This window comes from Equus caballus, chromosome 25 (genome assembly GCF_041296265.1).
Source record: "Equus caballus isolate H_3958 breed thoroughbred chromosome 25, TB-T2T, whole genome shotgun sequence".
Lineage (NCBI taxonomy): Eukaryota > Metazoa > Chordata > Mammalia > Perissodactyla > Equidae > Equus > Equus caballus.
In genome coordinates, this window is record NC_091708.1 from 23,000,489 (window position 1) to 23,022,796 (window position 22,308).

At 51.8% G+C, this 22,308-nt stretch overlaps 1 protein-coding gene across 8 annotated transcripts in view; it reads right to left on the reverse strand.

Annotated features, from left to right (window-relative positions):
• PTPN3 (protein tyrosine phosphatase non-receptor type 3) overlaps positions 1–22,308 on the reverse strand; it is a 141,496-nt gene that overhangs the window by 84,970 nt on the left and 34,218 nt on the right. For 2 of the 8 annotated variants that reach the window (XR_002804127.2, XM_023629859.2), the window contains exon 1: positions 20,524–20,683. The exons of 2 other annotated variants lie outside the window; for them this stretch is intronic. Coding sequence is in view for 1 of the 6 variants with exons in the window: in XM_023629859.2 (XP_023485627.2) it covers positions 20,524–20,617 (94 nt within the window). In the remaining 5 variants the exon portion in view is untranslated. Of the gene's footprint in view, positions 1–19,652; positions 20,162–20,523; positions 20,684–22,308 lie in introns of those variants that run through there. 4 more of the 8 variants (XM_070251280.1, XM_070251278.1, XM_070251282.1 and 1 more) reach the window with 4 other exon arrangements.

A 22,308-nucleotide genomic window follows, 5' to 3' on the forward strand; every position in this document is an offset into this window, starting at 1 on the left:
GGAGGTGGGATGGATGAACTTTGAGCTTCCAGGACCGAGATTCTACTATGATTTCAGTTTCAACAGTGCCAAGGTTAAATTTCTGTATGTGTAAGCCCTACTCAGCAGCAGCACTGTTCAAAACTGGATTTTCTTATATGGATTTCCCAGGAGAAATATTCTAAACAGATAACTCCTCGGAAAAAAACTAAAATGGCCCATCAAACCATGAACTAGGGGATAAAAGAATATGAACGGACAAAAAGCAATACACAAAGGTCAAAATATAGACAACCGGATGTTTTAGACTGAGCTGTTTTATGTAAAATTAAGCTACCAATCTCTTTTCTTCCTCCCTCTGAACAGTTCCACTAGGCCTCAAACAGACTGGAAAACAGGATGGAATAAATTTACTCCACAGGGACACGAATCAAGTTGCATAAACTTTACAAAAATACTGTGCTAATATTTGCCCTCGGGGCACAGACACGCCCATTTGGACGTCGGTCCACGATATTTCTATCTTCGGCTCCAGCCCCCACCCCTTTACAGCCAAAAGCAGCAGAAGCCCTCAGAAAAGAAAACAGCTAGAGTCACTTTGAAAGGCTTGAGATGTGCTAATCGCAGCTCATCCCAGCCAAGAAGCAGGAATCTCACAGCCGGGCCATCCTGCCAGCTCCGTGCCTGCCAAGGAGTCTGCAGCCAGGGGCAGCCTGGCCAGAGAAACCCGAGCCTCACCAACAGCAGCCCTCGCCATCACCATCCCTCAAGGAAACACAGAATAATACCCTCCAACCCCTCCCCGCAAGGTATCACCCTACTTATCACTAATCAGCCAACTGACTGGGAAAGTCACTCCTCCATTTTTCTTCAGCCCAGTTTCCCAGCTTAGAGCGCGCTCAGGCTGCTTCCAGCTTTCAAACCCGCTGCCTGGAAGGTTTTAATCCGAGGGGCCATATCAGGTTATATTAGGTACAGCAACTCTGTTGGTTGCCAGCGCCTCTAGAAACCAAGATAAAATGTATTTTTATGCAGCCTCGTCAGATTTCCAGAGCTTTATGACTTGCTGAGATGGGGTCAGAAAATTAATGAGAGGAAACTGCATTAACTCTAAAAATGACTTATAAAGGCATGCCAGAATGCTCATCACAGCAACAGCAATTCGGAATAATTGAGTGCAAATAATATATCTTGCTGCTGCCGTTGTTGCATGTACTTGTACTGAGGCCTTCCACGTGCAGGGAGCTGGGAATATAGACAGATACAATCCGTTCTTTGATTTCAAGGAGTGCCTGGCGACTTGGACGAGGAAAGCTGCTGCCTGGCGGCCCCAGGTGGCCAGGGCTGGTTGGAGGTTTGAAGGAATCAGTCAAACTTGGGTTCTAGTCTCGGCTCTTCACTTCCAAGCTGGTATGACCTTGGACAAATCAACTTGCAATTTGTCTCAGTGTCCTCCTCTGTAAATAATCCTGGGGAGCAGCGATGTCGTGCCTGGCCCACCACAGACACTCAACGCCAGCTGCTGTGAGGACGGCCTCTGTATTACGCCCTTTCCCGGCTCCTCGCTCCTAGTCCCTGGGCCATTCCCATTCCCAGGCTTCCTGTCCTGAGCGGCAATAAGGATCCTAAAGCGCTTCCGTTTTCCAAAGACTTTCACATCCCTTTCTCCTGCTCTGTTCATTCTGACTGGGCCTCGCGGGCAGTGTTGCTGCTCCCACTTTACAGATTGAAGGTTAGACTCCAACAACCACGCCCAAGTCACACAGTCAGCCTCCAAATGGGGTGATGACCCCAGGCTCAGTGCAGGGCATGCCACACCTGCCCACAGGCCCGCAGGACTGGGGAGGAAGGGGACTTACAGGTGATTCGTTGGGGCTGGGGGAAGCCCCACTTAATAACTCTCGTCTCTAATTTACTGAGGAAAGGTATGTTCTTACCCTTTGAGATAATCTCATAAACACTCCCCACAGCTCCCATGTTGGTCCATTTCCTCTTAGGAGATGGTCCAGAAAAGTTTTCTTCCCCCCAATTAATTCTGCAACATCAGAAACCTGAGTAATGACTTGGGTATCTATTACCATATTCCCTCCGTTCTAAGATGACACGATTGCTTTAACAGGTGTTTCAGAAAAATTTTAAAGGAACAGTACATCCAAAGCACCCTTTGATCTCGAAGGTCGTGATCTCAGAAAAGTTAAAATGTGGGATGCACGCCTCTCAGAATTGAGGAAACGTAGTCAATGACTTCCTCTCACTTTTGCAAAGGCGTGGGCTGGAGTGCATGCACATGACGTCTAAAGGCCCTTCCAGCTTGACAGGCAGCCACCCCTGGGTTAATTATTAGCAGAGAACAGGAGTGGGCCACCTCATTTCCTGAGGCCAGGCCCTGGGTTTGGCCTGGGGCCTCTCCTACCATGTGACCAACAGCTCTCTTTCCAGGGAGATCCTGGGAGAGTAGCCGGCCAGCCCCAGCCCGTCCACTGCACCTGCCTCCAGGGATCTCAGAACTGTGAGGGCCCCTGAGGAAGGCCCAGGTTGCTGGTAGCCCCCAGGAGGCTGGGTTTCTCGATGAACTTGAGCTCAACCAGACCCCTGCCTGCTCACCCGCAGGGGCAGGCACACGTGCTGGGTCTAAACCAAGGATCTCATGAGGACAGTCACGGGAGGGGGGTGACTGATAAACCAGGGGGACACTCTAGGTGCCACAGAGGCCCAGGTCTCCAGGAGGATCCAGGACAGCACCTAAATCCTTTCAACCAACTGTGGGAGGTGCTCGGGCAGAGCAGGGTCTCCCTCCAAGGCTAAGAAAACACAAGTCAGCTCTGACCACCCGAAGGCGGCAAACCCTGGAGGGGAAGTGGGGGGGGCAGCTCAGCTGCCACGCAGGGCGCACTGATGCGCTCACATCAGATAAAACAAGCCAACCAGCAGTGTTGCTTGTTTGGGGGCAGATATTAAGTTGTACTTATAATGTCTATACAATCACACACCTTACTCTTTCCCATTACCCCACTATCAAGCATTTGTCCAGGTGTCTCAAACACTTCACTGGCATTTTTTGTTATGACTTCACAATATTCCATCTACTGGAATCACAACCACAGCTGGGTGTTCGGATGACTTCTAATTAGTAGGGCTCAGACTTTCAGAAGAGCCCACAGTAAACCCAGAGGGGAGGAGAAGCTCGTGAGCAAGGGCTGGCACCAACATCAGGGAAGTGGGGTCCCGATGAGCATGGCAGCAAGGTGGCAGGAAGGGACGAGACCACAGCCCAGAGGAAAACGGCAGAACGATAAGCAGGCAATCAATGATGATTTGGGCAAAACCACCAGATTGTCCTGGATGGTAGAAAAGACAACATAGTCAATCTTTTCACGTGGGGAAGGATGGAATGAAAGGGGATGGGAAGGCATCTCCCACGACAAATGCGCTACACCTGTCATCTCATTTGACTCCCCCATCAAAAGAGAACTAGGCTAAAGACCGTAAGGACCGTGCCTGAGGTGACCCGGTACAGAGCAGAACCCAAACCCAGCAGCTCCTGACAAATCGCACTCCTCCCAGACATTGAACTACCCTGCCCTGGTCTGTCTTTATTATGGTAAAACAAATAGAATCATAAAATTGCCATTTTAACCATTTTAAAGTACACAATTCAGTGGAATTAATTACATTCACAATGTTGTGCAACTGTTACCATTGTTTCCAAAACTTTTCACCTTTCCAAACAGAAACTCTGTACCCATTAAGCAATAACTCCTCCTTCCCTCCCTCCCCCAACCTCTGGCAATCTCTACTTTGTCTCTATGAATTTGCCTGGATATTTCACCTAAGTGGAATTATACAACATTCGTCCTTCTGTCCCGGCTTATTTCACTTAGCATAACGTCCTCCAGCTTCACCCATGTTGCAGCATGTTATCAGAACTTCATTTCTTTTTAAGACTGAATAATATTCCATTGCATGGATAGACACATTCTGTCTATCCATTCGTCTGTTGTGGACACTTGGGTTGTTTCCGCCATTTGGCTACTGCAATGAACATCTCTGTATAAGCATCTGTTTGAGCCCGTTTTCAGTTCTTTTGGGTATATACCTAGGAGTGGAATTGCTGCATCATTTTGTAATTCCATGTTTACCTTTGTGAGAAAGCACCAAACTCTTCTACAAAGGTTACCCCATTTTCCATTCCCACCAGCAACGAAGGGTATTCCAATTTCTCCACATCCTCACCAAGACTTTTATTATAGCCATCCCAGTAGGTGTGAAGTGATATCTCATTGTGGTTTTGATTTGCATTTCCTCGATGACTAATGATGTTGAGCACCTTTTCACGCGCTTATTGGCCATTTGTAGATCTGCAGAGAAATGTCTATCCAAGTCCTCTCCCCATTTTTTAATTAGGTTGTTTATCTTAATTTGGGTTGTTGAGTTATGGGAGTTCTTTATATATTCTGAATGTTAAACCTTTATCAGATATGGTTACCAAATATTTTCTCCCATTTTATAGGCTGTCTTTTCACTTTCTTGATGATGTCCATCGATGTATAAAAGTTTTTAATTCTGATGAAGTCCAATTTATCTAATCTTCTTTTGTAGCTTGTGCTTTCATATCACATCCAAGAACCCACTGGTCATGAAGATTTACTCCTATGTTTTTTTCCTAAGAGTTATATGGTTTTAGCTCTTAGATTTAGGTGACTGATCCATTTTGGGTTAATTTTTGTGCAATGTGAGGTAGGGGCTGCCATGGTCTTTCCGACCAGGGTCCCCTCCCACCATCATCCCCTGGCAGAGCCGACAGTGCTGCACTAGACCATGAACTTGAAGAAGGCAGGGCCTGGGTCTTTGAAAAATCACTATTGTGCTGTAGGCAGCTGGCCCAGTGCCTGGTACCCAGCAGGGGCTCAATAATTAACTGAGATGAATGGATGGTTGAGTGGATCAACACTGGGGGCATGCTCCACCCCCAACCCACTTCTCAACCCTACTCCAAGACCACCCACCGCTGGCTGAAAGACTCGTTTGTAACAAAGGAGTAGATCTGATAGGCTAAACATTTTAAGGACTATATATATCAACAATTACACTTACACACTCCTGTCAGTTAAACTAAAATGGTCCAAGATCTAACTAGCCCACTTAACTAAGGACAGGGCAGAGGGTCCCAGGCTGGAAAGCTCAACCTGTCCTTACTAGTCTCCTAGTTCAAGCCCCTCATTGCACAGACAAGGAAACCAAAGGGCCAATGGAGGCAGTGACCTGCCAAAGCCTGGGCTTCAATTCCCAGGGTCTTCCCCAAACACAGGCCTCAGTGATCACCCACTGCAGACAAGCAACGAAAAGGCGGGAGGTTAGTCTGAATTCCTGCAAGGGGCAGGAGTGGCCCTCTGGCTCCAAAACCTCTCAACCACAAACAACGAACCCTGGTCCCAGATCTCATTCTGCGACACAAGGACCACCGCCGTGCCCTCATCACATCACCCCTCACCTGCTCGCTCTGCCCCTTTCATGTCCCTGGGCTGTGCCAAGCTTGTTCCGCAGCTTGCAAGTCCCCTCCCACAGACATCCTCCGCCTGGCTCCCTCCCTTTCTTCAGACCTTATCAGTGAGGCCTTCCTGATCACTCCCCCTCTCCTTTACTCTTTTTCCCCTTAGCGTTTATCACCAGTGGACAGTTCAGTACTTGTTTATGGCCTGGCTCCTCCCAATTCCAACAATCCTCCTCCCACTACAACGGAAGTTCCTTAAAGGTAGGGACTCTTAGTTAACTGCTGCTGTATCCCCTGCACCTGGAACAGTGCCTGGCAAACACGAGGTACTCAATAAGTACCCGTGGAATGCATGGGTAAGAGGAGAACACGATCAATCAGCATCTGGTACATCGCTCCGCATTACAGAAGGGAAGGCAGGCGCTCCAATGCACAGGTGAGCATGGCCTGGACCCAGCAGCCACAGGGGCCCACAGGCCATCCCGGCTCTGGGGCCTGTGACAGGGGCAGTCAGGGCTGGGACACTGTGGGTGATCAGACAGCACCACACATCTCAGTTAAGCCTGAGATGCTGGCAGCTATTACTGTGCTGACCTGGCCATAGAAAATAGAGTCTCTCCCCACAGGCACTTAAGAAATGCTGGTGAAATGCACAAACGAGTGAATAAACAGAAGCTAATGTACACAGGGCTTACACCTGCACTTTTATGAGGTTCCTGTCATTGCTCCTAACAGCATGTCATTCCAACAATGCTGGGAGGTGGACTGACCCAAGTGAGTCCATTTCCAGGAACCTACTGTCAGGACATACCCAGACAGGAAATAAAGTTTTATTTGCAAAGATTTTCCTTGCAGAGACATCAAAAGTTACCACAAAAGTTGATTTCTAGCTTTTGAGGGCCAGTTAAAAGTCAGTCACAAAATAGCCACAGGAGAGCCATGAAGAGTTCATAACGACATGGAAAATGATTAGATGATTAAGTTAAAAAGGCTAGTTACAACACTGTATCTCCAATATGACAACTATTTAAGACATCAAGGAACTCATAAGGTCATCAAAACATACTTGCTAGTTTTTCTATCCTTTCAACTTTCCTGTATTTCCAAATTTTCTATCACGAGCAATAATGAGTTTCAAGAAAATAAGAACTTAAAAAAATGCTGTCAGCTGATGCTTTATTGGTGCCCAGGGTGTGGGACTGCTCCGACCTCCATGCATTCCGGCTGCTCCTCTCCCGCTCTGCCTTCACTAGGCCCGGTTTCTTTCTCTTCCTCCAGCGGGCCCCCAGCACCTGGCCAACAGCCCGCCTGACCCTGCCATCACTTGGGCCTTGTCAGCCACACCTGCAAGCACTCTGCCCTCAGAAATGCCGCCGTGAGCCTGGGCTGCCCCAGAGACGACAGTCGGGCCAGAGTCCTCCACTTCCCAGCTCTGTGGCTTTGAGAAAGTTATTGTACCTCTCTGAAACTCCACTTCCATCTCAGGAAAGTGAGGCCGGCGCCAACTCACAGGGGCCTAAGGTTCAAGGAGCTCATGGGCCCCACTTCACAGGGCCCTTCTGAGGTTAAGGTTCAACATGCTAATGACTGCGAATGGCTCTATACCCTGCCACGTGTTGGGTCCCAATCCGTGGTTCCAGCCCGCCTCGGGAAGCTGAGATTCTTCATCCTCAATGTGCCTAAGTCTGGGCACCTGTCCTCTCCTGAGGGAGCAGGAGAAAAGCAAGTTTGCTCTTGGATCTTAGAGCAACACAGGGGTTTCTTGGCTGAAATCCCCACTCGCCCATGGAACCCTCTACTCCTCCAGAGAGCTTACCGCCCAGCTCCTGCTCCCCAGAGCTGATGCCCAAGTCCCCATGGCTCCCCAGCCCCCATTCTATCTTCTGAAGACGTTCCTGACATTTTCACTGGAGGTCCTGCCGACTCCTCAAACCACCTTCCCCATCCGTCCACACCAACTCTCTCCCAGGCACCCCAACTCGGTGCGCCCCGGGCATTCAGTGAGCCCCAACTGCGCCAGGCTCCCACGGCAGGCGGTGGGGCTCGGAGGTGACTAAGACGCCGTCTCAGGTCTCTGCTCTCTGAGTTCACAGGCTGGTCAGAGCGAGAGATGCGTGAATAATCAAATAATCACCTCGCAGGGTAGTAAGTGCTGGGAAGACAGGTGTGTGCCACTAGCTGCTGGGACCTTGTCTAGGGCGTGACCACAGCTCAGCCTGGGACAAACACGGCTTCTCAAGGGATTTTAATGGCAAAGCTAGACCTTGAAGGATGAAGTATCAAATGACAAAATCAAATCACCCAATAGTGACCTCAAAGCCCTCAGGGGCCCCTACTGCCCCTCGTCCATCACCACCCACAATCTGATTCCAATCTAACAGGCCAGACCCAGGACACCTGGCGGCCCCCCACTCCAAGGCGTCTCCAGGGAGCTGGGGAGAAGGCTGTGTGGCTGTGCTCATTGTGCTTTTTCTCTTCTCCACCATAAGACATGTTCTGGACCAACGCCACTCAAAGTGTGGTCTCCAGAGGGTTGGCGCAGCATCACTCGAGTGTTAGAAATGCAGACTCCTGGGCCCCACTCTGACCTTCGGCACCTGAATCCTCTCGTGCGCGGGTAAAAGTCTGAGAAGCTCTGCTCCCCACCTCTATCCAACTTTCCCTGGGGCTTTGGCTTCCTCCTCCTCCTCCACAATCTTCATCACATCCCACACCCTCCGTGGTAGCACCACCTCAGCCCCGCCCTGCACAAGTCACACCATCTCTGAGACCTCCGGCTCCACCTGTGGACCAACGTCACGCTATAGTCCTCCTGTCAAGCTTACTGAGAGAGACAGACAGCAGGCTGTGGCTGACAACCAGCACTTCCTAGGTAATTATGTGCCACCGGAGACCTGCCCGTCATCACGGGCTCTTCCCCCGATCTCGTGGGGTGGAGCGACCTGTCAGTCTCCATGTGGAGAAGAAGAAATCGAGTCGTTAGAAGGCTCATCTCGGGGCACAGAGCAGAGTGGTGGCGGGGAGGAGGGGGGGGCCCAGGCTTACAAGCTGCAGCAGAGATAACAATGACCACTGCAGCCCTGCAGAGCAAGCTCCGCGGGAGGAGGCTGGGAGCAAGGACGCACATTCGCATTTGAGGTGGGGAACGGTTTGGCCGGGACCCAGAAACGTGGGCAATGTAGCAGAGAACAAGTGGGAGAGGGAGGCAGAGGCCAGGCCATGAAACCCTTCAGGGGCAGGCTAAAGAGCTTAGACTCACGCGGCGACAGGAACAACGACGTTCTTGGAGCACACCGGTCAGAAACGGTTCTATCTTTCCCTGACATCCATCCCGTGCCATCCCCTCACCCCCAGAAACCTGATTCTTCACCATTTGGGACATGCTTCTCTGACCCTCCCCACGCAGCAAACCAGCAAATGCAGTCAGGCTCTCCCAGGTCCATCTCCCGCCCTCTGGTCTCCTCTCCACACCGAAGGCTGGCCCCTCCCACAGCAAAGCCTTAATAAGAGTCACCAAACTGGCCTCACGTGCCCCTCAACAAGGTCCAGCTGCCAGGAATCCTGCCCCTCCTCTCCTGTGACTGGGAGCACTTCCCCAAGGACTCAAAGCGTAGGCTCCCCTCCAAGCCCGTCTTCCCACATCAGATCCTCGGTCTCCACACTCATCTCCTGGAGGAAGAGCCGGGACTCACCTCCTTCCCCTTCAGCCGACATCCTAAGGAGGCCCAAGGGGGTCCTGGGGAATGAGTGAATAAGAGACAATCTCTGCCCTAGAGAAGCTCCCAGGAGGGAGCCCAGACCCTGAGTGTGCGCCCCTTTAAAGGGAAAACATCCTCTTGACCCCCACCCCACCCCACCCCACCCCATCCATTCGGGCACCTGGATCTATTTGGTAACTTAAGAAACTGAAGACTTTCTTAGTCTCTGAAAATATCTTTTGTTAGCAAATAATCACTGTAACAAAGAACTGACTTTATTAGGATTGAAAAAATTTAAGATTAACTTTGTATAAAACAGCGTTAAAATTATAACACAAAATTTAAAAATCCTCACATTATTTATACACCGCAAATGTGTCGGAAGAACTTCATTTGTGAAATAGAAGTCCGGCTGCTCACCGTGTGGTCTGGGGATCCGTCTCACCATCACCCAGGGGCTCGTTAGAAATGCAGAACGTAGAGCCCACCCAGGCCCCCAGCATCGGAATCTGCATTTTGCCATGAAGGCTTGGGAAGGCCTGGCTTGGAGCACGTGGTTTGCTGGGTTGGGCGTAGAGACGGGGGAAAGCCAGGCCAGATGGAGCCAAGTTACATGGAACCTGCAGAGAATGAGGAGATCTTATGTGCTTTCGTAGGGAACAGTTTCTGGTAGCAAAGTGAAGGAGATAAAGACATGAAGGGCTTATGGGGGACAGTGAGCAAAGTGGAGGCAGATGGGAGAAGCATAGGGACGAACCCAGTTTTCACTGGGGTGGAAAGGAAAGAGGGGCCAGAGGAGGGATCCCTGAGGTGTGATGGGCAGGCTGTGCCCAGGGCAGGTGTCGGGGTGACTGAGGGTGACCCTGGGGTTTCTAAGCTGAAGACTGTGGGACTTACGGAGCGGATGTTTTTAAGGAAGAAGTTGCAGGGCTGTTTTGGACATGCAGAGAAGGGACCAGGGGACACTCAGCGGGAGATGTTCAGATGTGATATCCACAGGACCTCAACTGCCCGCAGATGACCAGGCTGGAGACACAGACCTGTGAGCCCCTGACGATGGGATCAGGTGAGTTCACCCAGGAAGGCCCGCAGGACAATAAGAGCAGAGGAAAAAGGGAGCAGACAGCAGAGGATGAGCCAAGGTGGCCTGGGAGGCGCGAGGGGAGAGCTGCCTCACAGAAGCCCCGGCACGAGGGAGGGGCGCCTGGCCAGGCACACAGAGACCGAATGGGCTGTCATGTGAACTGGCCACTGGTCTTGACAAGTGAGCGGTCCCTGGCCATCACAGCAAGGCTAGTGTTGGTCAAGGGGCAGCTGGGGAAGCCTAGGGATGGCGGGCTGGGGATGCAGGGGGGAGAGGGAGCTGAGACTGCGTTACAAATGCTTAAACATCCTACCTGAGGTTGCAGGTCCCCGCGCGGACACCCATGTTCACAGCAGCATCATTTGCAATAGCCAAAAAGTGAAAGCAACCCAAAGGTCCATCAACGGATGAAAGAACAAATGTGGCCTATACATTCAGTGGAATATTTTCCAGCCTTAAAAAGGAAGGAAATTCTGGCAAATGCTATGAGGTGGAAGAACCTGGAGAACACCATGCTGAAGAAAATAAGGCAGTCACAGAAGGACAAATCTTGTCATGATTCTCTTTGTACAAGATACCTGGAGTAGTCAAATTCATGGAGACAGAAAGTAGAACGGTGGTTGCCAGGGGCTGGGAATGGAGGGGGGAAGGGAGAGTTAGTGTTAAGTGCACACAGAGTTTCAGTTTTGCAAGATGAGAAGGGTTCTGTGAATGCCTGGTGGTGGATACACGTGGTGCAGTGTGACTGGACTTCATGCCACTGAACTGTGCATCTAAAAATGGCTAAGGTGGTCAATTTTATTTACTTATTTATTTGAGGAAGATTAGCCCTGAACTAACATCTGCTGCCAATCTTCCTCTTTTTGCTGAGGAAGACTGGCCCTGAACTAACATCCGTGCCCACCTTCCTCTACTTTATTTGTGGGACGCCTGCCACAGCATGGCTTGCCAAGCGGTGCCATGTCCATACCCGGGATCTGAACTGACGAACCCCGGGCCACTGAAGCAGCACATGCAAACTTAACCACTGCGCCACTGGGCTGGCCCCCAAAGACGGTAAATTTTATGTTATGCGTATTTTACCACAATTATGTCTTTCATTCATGATAGGTACTAGAGAAAATCTGAACTCCTGGAATTGAATGGTCTAAGAGAGGTGAGAGCAAATCTTTTTCAGCAAGTGTAGACTATTCCTCCAGGAGGCTTGGTAGGGAAAGGGAAGGGAGTAAGTGGGCGGTGACCTAAAGGTGAGGCCAGGCTCAGAGGAGGTCTTTTGCCAGGTGATGGGACGACAGTCCTGGAGAGGTAGGCCTAAGCCAGAAGACACTCATTTTGTCAGACTGGAGGAAAGGGGGACAAAGAAAAAGGAGCCAGAAAATGAAGGAGAAGGGGGAAAGGTGAGGAGGCTCCCACCAGATGAGCATCTCAGGACCATGGGGGTGGGGTCACCAGGAGAGGCGAGGACAACAGGTAGGAGACCTGGAGAGAGGGGAAGGGTCAGGTTGGCTGGTGCGGGAGTAAGAAGCGAGGATGGGGGGCTGGTCAGACTGCAGGGAGGGCCCAGCTGGCTGCAGAGTGCACAGCACACTGTCTGAAACTATCACTAAGCCTGGGGCAGTGGTCCTCAAAGGATGCTACTGGACCAGTGGATCACTGGGGAGCTTGTTAGAAATGCCAATTTTGAGGCCTCCCCTGAGAGTCTGACTCAGACTGAATCAGACTCAATGAATCAGACTCTGGGGGGTGGGGCCCAGCAGCCTGTGTTTTAACAGGTGACTCTGATGTGCTCAAGGTTGAGAAACACTAGTAGAGAATATAGAAATTCAACGGAAAATATGTATCATCTTTTTTATCTGAAAATAAAAAAAAATCAGCCTACAGAGAAAGATGAACTCTGTATGACTCCACTCATAGATGGAAGTTAAACATAGAGACAAAGAGAACTGATTGGTGGTTACCAGGGGAAAGGCAGGGGGGGGGCGGGGAGAGGGCACAGAGGGTGAAGTGGTGCACCTACAACATGACTAACAATAATGTACAACTGAAATTTCACAAGGTTGTAAACGATCATAATCTTAATAAAAAGTTAAAAAAAAATCAGCCTAGCAACTTCTACATAAAAGAGCAAGAGATGTCTAACTGCTTCAATCCCAATACAATGCATTTCAATAGTTAGAGAAATGGCAAAGGATGTTAACAAAATAAGAGAAACGTACAGTCCGTCTAATAAACGTCCTTAAATGAGATCTAGCAAACACACCTAAGATCAGGGGGCTGGAGACTGCATGACGTGGGTACCAGGCCCTGCTCTGCAACCGACCACCTGTGTGCCCTGGAGCATGCCACACCCCTTTCAGGGCCTCAGTTTCCCCAACTAGAGAGAGCTGGAGAAGGTCCTTCTGAGGTCCCTTCCAGTTCTGATGCTGTGTAATCCTTTCTGTCCTGTAAAAAGGGACCTCAACCTAAATGCTTTTATAGAGCTGTGCCTTGGGAGGGGAAAAGAACATTCTAACCAGTAAAGCATGATATCACAGTTAACTAGAAAACCTTCCCAAAGTTTAGCAAGTGCTAGTATCTTCCATTCTAAGAACTAGAATACTCCTTCACTAGCTAACTGGCTTTTCTATTAAAGCCACCGATGCCCCGAGTTATAAAAACACTATACTGCCCTGGACTGTGTTCACGAAGTCCACAAGACTGGGAGGCCCCAGAAAATCTCTCTACAACTTCACATTTTCCTCCTACAGTACATTTTAATCGAGGAAGGCAGGCTTTGTCTTTTTTCCCAAGCAGAAGATGAGTTAAAGAACCATACTACATGGATCCCAGTGCCCGGCCCCTCTGCCCGGAGTGCCCAGGCACTCGATATTGCAAATCTAGGCTTCCTGATAAACGGCCCTGTACTGACCTTGTTACCGGGAGCCCTAGACGCTGGTTTCCTGCCTGGTTTCTCTGCATCCAAGTCCCTGTCTGCACCTACTGGTCATCCAATGCCCATCCTCTTGTGCCTGGGTGCCCAGTGCCACCTGCTTCCCTGCCTCTGCCAAAGGCTGGTGACTGGTTCTGATCTCAGAACCAGGGCTGGGAGAGGGATGTGGGTGTTTGTGCAGGAAGGACAGGTGGAAGTGTGAGCACTGGAGGAAAAGAGAAGATGAGGTTCAGGGAAGGGCAGGAAGGAGCACAGTGAGGGGAAGGCTGAGAAAAGGCTGGTGTAGCAGGAGCAAGGCTGCAGAGGGGCACGCCAAGGGAAGTGCGACCCCAGAGGTTCATCAGGACCAAAGCTGTGAACATGGACCCACAGACAAGGACATCAGTTCTGTCTTCATCCAGGGAGAGGAATCCTAGGGCCAGAAGGGTTTCCAGGGTGACCCCCCAGCACTGATCTCCAACCTCAAAGTCGTGTGTGCCCAGGGAGTCCCAGTGGAGCCTCCTCGATTAGATGCAATTATTATAGCACCACCTTTTATTCTCAAAATATTCTGGCTTGGATGATAAATTCGAGTTGCCTTATTCTTGGGCCCCAAGTGCAAAGTTAAGAGTCATGGTTAGAGAAGCCTGCTCAGCATCAGGAGGGACCTCCAGGCTGAGGCTTGCCCCTCAACAAACGTTCCACTCTTCTCTCCAGCATCCCTGCCAAGCCATCACCTGGCGTCTGCTTGTATACCTGCAGAGACAGCAGGCTCACTACCCCTGAGGAAGCCTCTCTTTTGGGGGGAAAGCTGTGCTATAAAAATAGCAAGATTTAAATCTATATACACTGTGACTGCAACTAAATAGCATCCTTCAGCAAGGAAAGGAGTGGGGGAAACTAGAAAACCTGTGGACCTTTTTCCTTCCACCTCCTTCCATCTTACGTGTCTCTTCATTCAACAGATATTTACTGAGTGCATTTGACGTTCCAGTGGCGCTGGGGACACAATGGTGAGTTAAAACAGACAGACTCAAATTGAAGGGCATTCTAGGAAATAACTGGCCTGTACTCTCCAAAAACGTCAAGGTCATAAAGGACAGAGAAAGGCCAAGGCACTGTTCCAGTATAAAGGAGAATAGGAAGTGTTACAACCACATGGAACACACGAGCTTGGGTTTTCTTTGCTACAAAGGATACTGTTGAGACAACTGGCAAAACCTCAGTATGGTCTACAGATTAGATAAGAGTATTTTTATATTGTATCACTATGAATCAATATTAAATAAATAAAATATTTTATTTTAATTAACATAATTTGATTCTAAAAATTACACTGTAGTTACATAGGAGAATGTCATTGTTTTTAGGAAACACACTGAAGAATTTTGGGGGGAAAGGATGAGTCTATAAACGATCCTCAAATGGTTCAGGGAAAATATATACCTACGTAGAAAGAGAAATGTGATAAAATGGTAACATCTGGGGAATCTGGGAGAAGAGCAGAGTTCTTTGTTCTATTTTTGGAACTTTTCTATAAGTCTGAACTAGGTCAAAATAAAAAGTTCAAAGAAAAAAAATAAGTTTCAGAGAAAGTTTTCTTTAAAAAAGAAAGACCCTGACCTCACAGAGCTCCCAGTGTAGCTGGGGAGACAGATACTAATACAAATAATTACACAAATGAACCGCAACTGTGAAAAGTGCTGTAAAAGGGGAGCGACCTGGCGGCATGAACATTTACAGCAGGCAGGTGAGGGAAGGCATCTGCAATCATGGGCTAAGACCCAGAGGAAGCGTTAGTTAACTCGGGGGGAGGGGAAGAAAGTTCCAGGCCTTCACAGCAGGTGAGGCGAGAGCTGGGAAAACCATGCAGATCAAAGCGCACACACTGGGGCCTGTGGGAGATGCCAACATTTGTCTTGTCTTTTATTCTAAGAGCAATAGGAAGGATTTTTGAAAGACCCCCTTGGTTGCAGAGGCAAGAACACGCTGGCAGGTGAGAGGGCGTGTGGGGTCCACATCAGTGGTGGTGGTGGCGGCGGTGGCGGCTGCCCCTTGAGGAGCATCATGACTATCATGAATGATTTTTCTTCTGCTCCGTGACACTTTGGTTTTCAACCACAACCATGTATGAATTTGATAAGCAGACCAGGGGAGGGAACCGGGGAAAACGAAGTGGGCAAGACCTGGGCTCAGGCTGTGACACATCCCCTCCGAGCCCACCAGTGGTTAGGGTCAAGGGCCGGCTGGCGGAGCTGGTTGCTGCCTCTGTCACCAAGAACCCGGGATCTAGACCATAGGCTGACTCAGCCGAGGCAACCGGGGTGCACGAGCCAGGTCTTCACACCCCACTCCCAAAGTTGGATCAGTGCCTCTCATCCACACAGCATCCAGCTGGCCACCCCCCCTTTCTGGTCCCTGGGAGTGGGCTGTCACTCGCCCACAGCAACTCCCAGGACTGAAGCTAAACACAGGGTCTGTCTGGAGGGTCAGGGGCCCGACCACAAAGGGAGGGGCCTTTTCCTGTGCCAAGTTCTGCCTTAGTGGGTTTCAGTCACGAACTCCTTTAAACCGGTCAATTTAAAGGAAACAGGTTTTATTAGTATCTTCATTTGACAGCTGAATGATTTGTCTAGGGACAGACCTGGGTTCAAATCTTGGATGTCCGACATACAAGCACTGTGCCCCCCGGGCTGTCACTTCATCCCTCTGGGTCTCAGTTTTCTCATCCCATCTATAAAATGGGGCGGGTAGGATTAGCAAGATTCTGGGGCTGGAAGGCACCATTTATTCCCTTCTGGGGCTTGAACAGGCTCACTACAGAAACTTCACTCCAAACTACACATTGCTTAAATATTTACTAAAACCTTGTGTATCCTGACAGTAAATCATGGGACCTGAATTTTCCAGGAGTATCCCAATTTCAAATCCTCTGTCCTAACTTTCCACATAAACCATCGAAATGTCTCAAAAATTCCACTCTCTCAGTATCCAAACAACACCTCCCAGGCCTCCTCTTGCATAAAGAAGCAGCACAAACATTCTTTTTCAGACTGCAGTTGCCAGTCTTTGGTTCAGAAAATGCAGCCGGTGGAGCCCGGCTAGCCCCCCGAAGGAAACCGGGTCACGGAGAAAAATCCATGGCGGTCAGCACTCCATCACGACTCTCAGACTTGGCTGTTTCCGGGCACATCGACGGAAACCACAGCCAGAAGCTGTACCATGATCAGAGCATCACCCACAGATGGACAGAGTCTGGGGAAATGAGCTCTTCCCTCACCTACCTACCAAGCGGCTGGTACCCGGGGAGGCAGCGTGGCCAGAGGGCTGCCACGAGGATTAAATGAAGGCACTCAGAACAGTGCCTGGCAGCCAGTAAGTACCATATCAGTGTTTAATAAGTAAATCAGAGGCATCCCTCCCACAAGGTGCTCATGCCTCAAAGACGACCCAGAGGCAGAGCTCCTATCCAGGGCAAACGAGGAGCGTGGGTACTTACTCTTGGGCTGCAAGGCTGGGCCCCTGTACAGAGACTGGGCAGGACCCTGCCTACAGGAGTTGGGTTCTGCACCAGCCAAGGTCAGGAGGCTGCACCCAGGAAAGAGTCATCCCCCACAAGGTACACAAAGGCTCTTCATGCCTCTGAGACTGTGCTCCTGTGTTCGTCTACCCTCGAATGCCATCTTCTCTACCTTCAAGGCTGGATTCTAATGCCAGCTCTCCCTGTGGTGCTCCTGATGCCCGTCAGAATGAACAGCTGCCTCCTCTGGTCTCTCCTGCATCTGCCTTTATCCTCTTTTTAAGTAGTTATCAGATAGACAGAGAGATGGACGGAGGTGGAGATGCACACAGACACACACACACCCCAATGTCGTTGTCTTTCCAACTCCACCATGCATCCTTCCAAGACAGGGCTTCAGCTTTCATCCCTGCAGCCCCAGGGCCCGACACAGTATGGGCTCCATAAATGTCCTATTTTACTGTTAAATCTGTGCTCACAGCTGTTTGAACCTGGAGGCTGCGGGCAGCTTCAGGTGCAAGCCCAAGCAGAAGCTCTGCAGACTCAAGATCTCTGGGTCTTGGAAGCCAGGAGAGATCAGATTTCAGCCAGGGGCCTAGCAAGCACTGCCTTTACGTGCCCCTCAGGCAGATGAAAGGAGACACCTGTGAGATCTGAGCCTGTGGTTGTGAGGACCCAGGCTAGGGCAGTGTGGGCACTGACCGGGTCCTGTTCTGTCTCTAGGAGAGTCGGTAAGAGGAGCCCAGCCTAGGGGGGCAACACCAGCAGGCTGCCCGCCCCCACCAGCCACCAACACCAGGGCCAATGCGGGGTGCCAGGTGCCACAGGCATTCCAGCCTCTGCAACAGACCCTGGGAAGGGATGAAGAGGGATCAGCCCTCCTTTCCAGGAGCCATTGTCTGCTGGAAGGAAGGTGAGCTCTGGGATTAAGGTCAACAGACACTCTCCTAGGTAGAGAAGGACCAATTGCTGGTCCCCTCCCAACCTGCCACAAACCCTGAAGGCTGCAGGGGAGGTAGGGGGCCATGTCTTCCTGCTCCCTCCAGTCCCCAAAGCTGAGCCCCTCTGGTGACTTATGTCCATCCTAGAAAACACAATCCCTCAGACGCCTGGACCCCAGGTTCAAAAGGTCACAATGCATCCCTCTTGCTCCTAGCCCCACACTACCTTTGCTAGCTCAGTTTCCTCATCTGCAGGGGCAAGGAAAACGACACGGATGATAAATAATGTACACGAAACCTGCCAGTTCACAACCAACCATCAGGGAGCTGGTCTCAATGGCCTGGGACCGATCACCGGCTTGGAGCCCCAGCTTCTTTCAGGGATATGATTTGTCTCTGACCAGCTTCCTGATACCTGAATGAGAACGTTAAAAGCAATCAGAAGACGTTCTCTATGATCAAGTGCAGACAGGAGGGCTCAGAGACAGGAGTGGTGATGGAGTGTGGGATCCTAAATTTGCCTGAGTGTTACCTTCGGTTCTTTCTGCCTGCCACGTGTCCGGCCTGGCCAGAACCTGGCCTCTCCTTGCAGAGAAGCCCCCGCAGGTCCCCTGGCCTATGTTGCAGCCCCACCCAGCACTGCATCTACCATAGAGAAGCAGCCCCATAAATGCTTGCTGAGAATTCCTCAGCCACTCCAAAATGCCGTCAGTAACCTGACCTCTGACATTCTCCAGCTAATGTCTAATTTGCATACAGGAGTCCGTTTTAGGAGATGGCAAATCACCAGAGACAACTCAGGATCAATAGAGTATTAGGCACGTTTCATTCTATTCTAATTCTCTGCAAATTGCTATTCCATTAACTGTAGGTGGGATTTACAGGAGCTCACTATCAACTGGAATATTTAACCAGAACGACCTACTCTCTGTCAGATAATAGCTTACTGTTAATTTTCAACTAGTCAATCTCAGACGGGTTCTGGCTTCCAATCTACTTTACATCATGATTTAATAATCAGGAAAGTCATCTATTTCAGAGTCTCTGGACAATAAAGGGCAGGTTAATGCCGAAGAAAAAGACTACCCATGGAACCGGAAGACCTCGGTTAACATCCAAACGACATCACATACTGGGTAATCGACTGCTCAATGCCTCAATTTCCTTCTTTATAAAATGGGAATAATACCAGTCCCAAGGGGTAGCTGTAAAAATTAAATGTGTTGATGCATGTGGATGTACTGTGTGCAGTTCTATAAGGCTATATCAAAAACATAAGACGAAATTCCCAAACAACCCAGGCTAATGACAGAAAGCGGGATGCTGCAAAATCGGTGGTTCTAAAGGGGAAGGGAGGATATTTTGCCCACCAGGGCTCATTCGGCTCTGTCTGGACCCATTTTTGGTTGGCACAACTGAGGGAAAGGGATTGCTACTGGAACCTACTGGAAAGAGACCAGGGATGCTGCTAAACATCCTACAAGGCAGAGGCCGGGCCCCATAACCAAGAATTATGGAACCCCAAATGTTAACAATGCCGAGGTTAAGAAACCCTGATCTAAGTGATCACTGAGAGTTAGGTTTAGGAGGCTTTTAGAACAGAAATCTTCCTAACCAGGCTTTACTTTCAAGCATCATCTGTTTCAACATTTGCAAGATGGATCATCTTGCAAAACAGCTCTTTTGCAAGTAAAGCCGAACTGCCAACTTCTGGAGTTTCTGAATGTATAAAACTGCTTTTAAAGATGCTCTCCGATTACAATTCGGCTAAATTGTTTTTCCAAAGCCCTTGACTTCAGGAGAAGTTCTCCTGGGCACAAAGACAGGGTCTGTCACTCTGCCACTAGGCCCTGAAGATGCTTTCATAATTCTAATTTCCTGGTGAAATGGGAGCCACGAGGGTCTCTAAACGAATTAAATTCACATCACGCCAACTGCTCCCTTGCTTTGTGCCGGGCACGGTGCCAAACACCTCCACATAATTTATCCCACTTAATCCACCCAACAACCCAGCGAGGTGGGCATCATTACCGGCTGTTTGCAGGGGAGGAAACGGAGGATCAGAGAGGTTAAACAACTCGCCCAAGGGCACCAGCTGGCCAGAGGGGAGCCCAACTCGAACAGAGGTCTCCAGTTTCCAAGTCACAAGCTCTTTTCACCGCCTCGGAAAACCCAGGTGTCAAGTTGTCTCAACTTCCCATGAATTTTTAAGGCAACCGCAACTTCTCAGCGACTTTACATGGTGGAAATGGGAATTTCCGGGGAGCCGGGGGCTCTCGCGGTCGCCCCTCCACTGCAGCTGTCTCACCGCAGGTACCTGATAAATCATTCCGGATCGCCCGCGGAACGGGCAGGGTTTCTTGGCGCTGGAGCCCGTGCCAGGCCCAGGAAATGCCATCTTTGAAAGCCGAGAGGCGGATTCGCCCCGGGAGCTGAGGAGGTCTGGCCGCCGCGCCTGGCTGGCTCCCCGCGGGCCGTGCGCCCCCTCGGCGCCCGGGGCCGCGATCACGGTGGCGCTGGGGGCCCCGGGGTCGCCGGCCGAGCGGGCTCGCGCGCGCCCGCCCCTGACCCTGCCCCGGCCGGAGCGCACGCCCACGCCCCGCCGCCACCACCGCCGCCGCCACCGCGGCGCGCCCGCCCGCCCGCCGGGGACCGAGCCGCACCCGGCCCGGCCTGCGCCCCCCCGGCCCGGCCCGCCAGGTGAGCGCGGCGGAGGCGCCCCCTCCCCGCCCCGACGTGGCGCGGGCCCCCCGGCGGCCACCCGCCCGCCAGTCCGTCCGTCCTCCCGCGCCTTCGCCGCGCGCCCGGGGCCGGGGAGGGGGGGCGGGGCGGCCCCGCGCGCGCCCCCGGCCCGGTCGCCCGCCCCCTGCCCGCGGCCCGCGGGGGTCGCGCCGGCCCGTACCTGCAGCATCCGGGGGCGCGGGCGCCCAGGTAGGTGGCGCGTGCGGGCGGCGCGGAAGCTCGCTCGCGGCGCGACCTGGCCGCCGTCTGAGCATGCCCAGTGCCGCCCGCGGGCGGCTCCCGCCGGCCGGGCTGGCCGCGACGGGCCCGCGCGCCGGGCGGGGAGCTGGGGGGCGGGCGCCCGGGCCGCCCTGGGGGCGCTCCCGCCCCCGGCCGCGCCTACCTGGTCCCGCGGCCCTCCTGCCGAGCCCCGGGCCGCCGCAGTCCCCCTGCGCATGCACGCAGGCGTGGATTCCACAGCCACTTATTGGGCACCTACTGTGTGCGCGGGCCTCCGTGATTTCATACCTAGGAATGTCAAGAAGTCGGCGCTCAGCAAACCTTTGAAATGAGGAATCGCCTCGCCCAGGGGCTTTGTGCTTTAGCAGGGGTCCTGCTGACTCCCAGTCCAGTGCTCATCTCCTTCCACTAGTAAGCTTCCTGTCTTAAACCTTCTTCCCAAGATTTATGGCCCCCGACCTCATCTGTGCTCCTGCATCCCTCCTCCACCTTATCTCCCACCTGCCTTCCTATAGCCCCACAAGCACCTTTCAGTCCATCAAACACTCAGAACCTGGATAGCCTCGGGACATTTGCACGTGCCCCCCCCCCCCCCCCCCCCCCCCGCGTGGGACGTCTTTGCGCAGCTTTTCGCTTGACCGGCACCTTTTCATTGTACATACGTCCCCCTTCGAGGAGAGGCCTTCCCTGACCACCTTACTAAGTTGGCCCCCTCCTCCTGGACACTCTCCATGTCCTCCCTATGTTTTCTTCACATTTAGCACTATCCATTAATTTATTCAACAAATAATTATTGATCACCTACGCTGGTTATTCGCGCGTGGTGAACAAATAAACAAAAATTCCGTCCCCTGGTGGAGTTTGGGGGAGGAGAGGCGGGCAGTAGGCAACACACATGAAAATAAGCCAACTACTCTAGTATATCAGAAGGTGGTAAGTTCTCCGAAGGAAAAAGCAGGGTGAGGAGACCTGGGGGTGCAGGGAGTGCCATTTTCAATGAAGCGGTCAGATCGGGCCCTTGAGAGGTGACATGGAGAAAATGACATTTCAGCCACGCAGAAAAATTGGGAAGAGCATTCCCGGCACAGGGAACAGCCAGTGCAAAGACCCTAAGGCGCAGGACTGCTTAGGCAATAGAAAGAGGGCAGAGGGGCAGGAGGTGAGGTGGGTGAGCGACTTTTCCTATGATTTGCTTACTTCTCATTGTGTATTCACCTCCGGAATTTCAGCTCTGCGGCTGGAGCCCTGCCTGTCTTCACTGCAGGGTCCCCGCCCCTACAACAGTGCCTGGCACACACTAGGTGCTCAAAAACGATTTGTTGAGTGAATATGTGAGTGAAAGGATGGAGTAATGGCTGGAACCATCCCGGACCCAGGAACCCGAGGTCCAGGGGGCCGGTCGGCCCAGGGCCATTCGGCGGCCGCCGACAGCCCCTAGAACCTCGCTTCGGTCGTTGTCCCCGAGTCACAAGTCCTGGGGTAGCGCCACCGCAGCGGGCGTCGCCCGAGCGTCGCGTAGGGGGAATTCCGACGGAGCCAAGGAGTCCCAGGAACGGGTCCCGCCCCGCCCCGCCCTCGAGTGGCGGGCAAAACCTGGAGCCGCGCGGCCCGCCTGCTCCGCTGGGACGGGCGGGGAGCGCACTGGGCATGCTCCGAGCCGGGCGAGCCCCAGCCCGGGAGGAGGGGCCTCCTGGCGGGCAGGCGACACCCCTGTAGAGCCCGGCTC